General features: G+C 32.6%; 1 protein-coding gene across 1 annotated transcript; it reads left to right on the top strand.

The window, feature by feature from the left end:
* Window positions 1–4,089: 4,089 nt before the first annotated feature.
* Window positions 4,090–5,313, top strand: LOC111910070 (uncharacterized). The gene is made up of 4 exons (XM_023905862.2): window positions 4,090–4,201; window positions 4,379–4,718; window positions 4,785–5,208; window positions 5,296–5,313. The coding sequence occupies exons 1-4, from the start codon at window positions 4,090–4,092 to the stop codon at window positions 5,311–5,313; spliced, it is 894 nt and encodes a 297-aa protein (XP_023761630.2).
* The last annotated feature ends 895 nt before the right edge of the window (window positions 5,314–6,208 follow it).

Raw genomic sequence — 6,208 nt, 5'->3', positions numbered from 1 at the left:
AAATTTAGTTGTGAATGTTACCAGTGAAGTTTTTTTAGAGTTAAACAATGAATAAATTGTTAATATAATGTCTCTTTGTATATTTGTTCAGATCTTATGTTTTATGGTGATTATGGATATGCCGTATATGGTGAACATAATGTGTTTGATGAAATGCTTCAACGAAATTCGGTAAGTTATTAAGATGTGAATATGTGTTTTTTATATATTAATTTGTGAATATATAAGTTATTAAACTGTGATTATATATTTGTTTATTCACTAAATTGTGGATTAGTGTCTGGAATATTGAATTAAGTTGTGAATTAATGTCTTAAATATTGAATTAAACTATGAATTCTGATTTTTTTATATCTAGATCTAATTTTTTTTATTCACTAAATTGTATATATTTTTCTTTTGATGTTTGGTTCTGAAATATGAGATAATTTATGTATGTATTAAACCGTGAATGATTTGCTTAATACAACAACATATGAGATTATACTTGTAAATGAGCTATAAATATATTGTATTAAAATGTGATTTTTGTGTATTAAGTTGTAAACTTTATTCACAACTTAATATAATAAATTCACAATTTAATATGTAGAAATGTCTGCATATATGAAGGTATAAATGTAATTTTTAAGTTGATAATATTGATGTGAATAAATAATTTTACGTATTAAACTATAAATTGACTATATTAAGTCGTGAATTTATTGTACTATGCTGCGAGTTTGTTATGAATTTTGTGTTTGCTTCTGAAATATGAGAAAAAATAATCATTATACACATATATGTTTTTTTTTTCTAAATTTAAATAGATTATACAAAAACTTAAATTTAGAATATTGTGTAAATTTAACTTTGAAAAAAAACACTAACCTTCATATCTGAATGTATAAATGTAAGTTTTAAGTTAAGAATCTGACATTTCATTGTATTAAATTGTTAATTTAATATATAAAGCAGTGGTTTTTTTATTAAACGGTAATTGATTATATTAACTTGTGAACTGATATCTGGAAGTGTAAATGTAAGTTTTAATTTAAGAATATGACATTTCACTGTATTAAATTGTTAATTTAATATATTAAGCTCTGAATATTATGTATTAAACAATAATTGATTATATTAACTTGTGAGCTGACTGCAACTTACTGTGATTTTTTTATAAACTTTGTATTAAAATATAAATGATTTATGAATGAACTTCGGTATTAATGCTCGAATATATTTATTTTTTGTGTTGTATAACTACGTAAGAATGCATTAGTTTTTTTAATTGTTTTGTATTAAATTCAATATGAGTGAATTAATAGGTTTATTAAATTATGAATGTAGTATTTACCCTCTCATTGCATGACTTTATATGCAGATCTGATTTTCAAGAAAAGATGGTTGCAATGTTGGCATAGAGTGGTTGGTGGCAGCGTGTGCTAGTGGTGGTGGTTGTTGAGTTTGAGTTTGACTTCCTTAAATTTGTGAATTAGTGTAAAATAGATTTTATTAAGTTGTAAATTTTGTCTATTACACTGTAAATGGACTATATAAATTTGCAATTTACATAATTTTTGGGTTAAAAATATAGAATAATTGTATGAATAAAAATATTAGACTACAAAAAATACAATTTTGCCATTTTCTTAACAAACATACAAAAATTAAGATTTTAACATAGTTAGTAATATTGACAATACATATTACTTATTAAATGTGGGTTCTTAGGGTTCTTAATTTTTTATGGTTCTCAATATATATATATATATATATATATATATATATATATATATATATATATATATATATATATATATATATATATATATATATATATATATATATATAGTCGGACATGCTACAACTGGTCATTGACCTTAATTGTCATAGCAAATTATTTAGAGAAATTAAATATCTTTTTTTTTTTTTTTGCTACTCGTCGGTTTACCCTTTTTAGATGAAGATACGTATAATAAAAATTTATTAATTTTATTAATATAATAATTATTATAATCTTAAATGTGTAGGATTGTGAAAAAAAAATAAAAAGATATTTGATAGTTAGAAAATCATAAAGGTATTAGGCTCGAGGGAGTGGTGTCACCGTTAGAAAATCATAAAGGTATTAGGCTCGAGGGAGTGGTGTCACAGAAACCGCACTCCCTCCTCCGCCACATAATCGCTCTGTCATTTTCTACCACCAAACGATTAAAAACTTGAAAAAAAACTTGAAATTAGCCACGATTGACGTAACGTTTTTTCACTTCCTTCTTCATCGCCAAAACCACTTCAAGCTCGGCCCCGGTCATATTCGACGTGCCCGTCGCTAGTATTCGCATGTCGCTATCCTTTTGTTTCCGAAGCTCTCTTTCAGAAGCAATTTGCAAAATCTTGTCCATTCTGTCTTTTATACCCTTCATGTCGGGTATTTCTTTCAAATCATCTGAATCCGACGCTTTGTCTTTGCCTTTGCTTTTTGATTTGTCTCTTCCCATTGGTCGGGAAGGTGGTGAAACTGCAACAGGTTCATCTTCGTTCAGATCAAATTGAATACGAGCATCTGATGTAGTGTGGTCGGACTCAGATGTTCTGTTGCGTTTTGACTCAGTATCGATATGCTCGTCTGATGTTTTGGTACTTAGTCATTTCCTGTTATCTTTCAAAAAATTTCAAACTTCAAGAAACTTGAAAGCCTTCAGATTTTCCTTTTGATACACTTTCAACGCTTTCTTCAAAATCACTTCATCGCTTTCTCTACTTTTCCATTGACGTTTCATGTTGTTCCACAAGTCATTAAACAACATGACTTCCTTGTTCATCTTCCCTCATTTGGAGTACACTTGATATTTTGAACGGTATTCTCCACAGCTCATTCCTTTATGGAACCTGTGTAAAACGCGAATCCAAAAACGGTCATGCTTTTGGTCTTTTCCAACCGTCGCATCTTCTGAAATATCGATCCAAGATTATGCCAACACTAACGCTTCCAAAGGTTCCCAACATCTAGCCTCTGCATTCTCTTTTCTTTTAGTTGCTGCTCGAGTGGGCTGAGTTTCTGTAACGAATTCCGGTTCAGAATCAGAAACGACCATTTCTAGTTGTGTTTGTGTTTGTTGAACAAACTCGGGTTAAGACAAAAAATCAAATGGATTAAAATCAGGGTCGGGTTGTGGTAGTGGTGGTGTTTGTGGTAGTGGTTGCGCTGGTCGTTATGGAAAATACGGAAACATACCGTCGTAGTAGTAATACGGAGGTGAGAAAATCGGTTGATCGAATGAAGATATTGGGGTGTTGTGTTTCTAACTGGTGTTTTTTCTTTGCTGGGTCGTTTGGAAGATGACATTTTTCAAAAAAAAAATAGAGAAAATTAGTAGAGATATGATTAAAGGTTGTGTAAAATGGTAATATATATATATATATATATATATATATATATATATATATATATATATATATGGGGGGGAGTAAAGTTCAAAAAAAAAAATTAATACCACAAAGACCGATTCAACGGTCAAAAAGCAGTCAAAACCCAAGGACCAATCACAGCGCGCGGTATTTTCTAGCCGTAGTGCGGCCAAGACCGCACCAGACCGCGGCCTGGGGGCGGTGTTTTCGGTTGACGTGGCTTGAACCGCGGTCCTAGACCGCACCCATACCAAGCAGCCTTATTTAATTAAATTCATTTGGAACCTTTTAGGAGGCCCACAACCACCCCTCTTGAAAAACAGGCATTTATCACTGATTTTGGGCCATGCCTCGAGATTTGGGAATCTCGATTATCATTTAGGCTACACGGTATGGGTGCGGTCCGAGACCGCACTTTGTGCCACATGGACCTGGAACACCGCCCCCAGACCGCGATCTAGTGCGGTCTTGGCCGTAGTACGGCTAGGGAATACCACGAATTCTGATTGATCCTTCGGTGTTGACTGACTTTTTGACCGTCGAATGGTCTGTAATGGTTAATTTTTTATTTTTTTTTTAAACTTTACTACACACACATACACACAATATTTTTACACAACTTTTTACCATTCTACACAATATTTTTACACAATTTTTTATCATATCTCTACTCCTTTTCTCTATTTTTTTTTTTGAAAAATGTCATCTTCCAAACGACCCAGCAAAGAAAAAACACCAATCAGAAATACCAACACCCCACTACCTTCATTTGATAAACCGATTTTCTCACCTCCGTATTACCACTACGGCGGTATGATTCCGTATTTTCCATAACGACCAGCGCAACCACAGCCACAAACACCACCCCTACCACAACCCGACCCGGATTTTAATCCATTTGATTTTTTATCTCAACCCGAGTTTGTTCAACAAACACAAACACAACTAGAAACGGTCGTTTCTCATACTGAACCGGAATTCATTACAGAGACTCAGCCCACTCGAGCAGCAACTAAAAGAAAAGAGAAGGCGGAGGCTAGATGTTGGGAACCTTTGGAAGCGTTAGTGTTGGCAGAATCTTGGATCGATATTTCAGAAGATGCGACGGTTGGAAAAGACCAAAAGCATGACCGCTTTTGGATTCGCGTTTTACACAGGTTCCATAAAGGAATGAACCGTGGAGAATACCGTTCAAAACATCAAGTGTGCTCCAAATGGGGGAAGATGAACAAAGAAGTCATGTTGTTTAATGACTTGTGGAACAACATGAAACGTCAATGGAAAAGTAGAGAAAGCGATGAAGTGATTTTGAAGAAAGCGTTGAAAGTGTATCAAAAAGAAAATCTGAAGGCTTTCAAGTTTCTTGAAATTTAGAATTTTTTGAAAGATAACAGGAAATGGCTGAGTAGCAAAACATCTGACGAGCATATCGACAGTGGGTCAAAACGCAGCAGAACATCTGAGTCCGACGACACTACATCAGATGCTCGTATTCAAGTTGATCTGAACGAAGATGAACCTGTTTCAGTTTCATCACCTTTCCGACCATTGGGAAGAGACAAATCAAAAAGCAAAGGCAAAGGCAAAGCGTCGAATTCAGATGATTTGAAAGAAATGGGATCCGACATGAAGGGTATAAAAGACAGAATGAACAAGATTTTGAAAATTGCTTCTGAAAGAGAGCTTCGGAAACAAAGGGAGAGCGACATGCGAATACTAGCGATGGACACGTCGAATATGACTGGGGCCGAGCTTGAAGTGGTTTTGGCGATGAAGGAGGAAGTGAAAAACCGTTACATCAATCGTGGCTATTTTCTAGTTTTTTTTCAAGTTTTTAATCGTTTCGTGTGTGTGTGTTTTTTTTTAAGTTGTAGGTTTTATGTTTCTACTTTGTTAAATTTTTAGGTTTTTTTTTTTTTTTAAATTAAGTAATGTACAATATTTGTATTTCTAATTAATGAAATGTTATTTTTTTAAAATTATGTTTTTTGTTTATTAAAAAAATAAGTTTTATTAAATTAAAATAGTTAACAAAAAAAAAATTAAAAGTGTGGCACCACTCACTTGGTGTGGCAAGAAACCACACTTGAGTGATAAAAAATGACATAGCGCTTATGTGACGGGAGAAGGAGTGCGGTTTCGGTGGCATCACACCCTCCAGCCTTATAGGTAGGTATAAATGTATCTTGTCAAAACAAAAAATAAGTTTGAGAGAATTAGCTCTCATCTCACCCTTTTAATTATAATGTCTTTTCAATTTATTTATTTTTTCCTATCTAGTTCCGGGTTAAAGTTGCACCTTGAAATATGTAGTAGAAATACTAAGCACATTGAGTAGTAGTTAGGATAGGAGGAAAAGGAAAAAGAAAGAACTTGAATAAATAGTAGCGGGGAATCGGAAAACAAAATTTGTAATAAATTTAGATTACAAAATAGAAATAATAGGAGTTAGAGAGACAGAATGGGATCTTAAGGAGGATGGAATGGATGAGAAACTGTATATTTTGGGAGAGAACAAGAAAAAAATTAAAAATAAAGTTTTGACTTAGACTACTAAATCGTTTGCACTTTCCATATTATAAAATGATTCAGTCCAAGGTTTTTATTTTACATACGGTTTGGTATCGGGTTTTTCTAGTTTATTTAAAAATTTCAAAGTACTTGCATATAAATAATGAGTCATTTTCAAGTTAAAGTTCTCAATTCTAATATCACCTGTTTAATTAAGTGGATGGATTGAAATATCTAACTTAAACGTGTCTATCTCATATCGAATCCATGTTGAATTAGCATGTCATAGCCTCTAGCTACAAATCAA

Source organism: Lactuca sativa, chromosome 5 (assembly GCF_002870075.4).
Source record: "Lactuca sativa cultivar Salinas chromosome 5, Lsat_Salinas_v11, whole genome shotgun sequence".
NCBI lineage: Eukaryota > Viridiplantae > Streptophyta > Magnoliopsida > Asterales > Asteraceae > Lactuca > Lactuca sativa.
The sequence above is the reverse complement of the archived record's forward strand: the minus strand, read 5'-3'. Positions and strand labels throughout refer to the sequence as shown.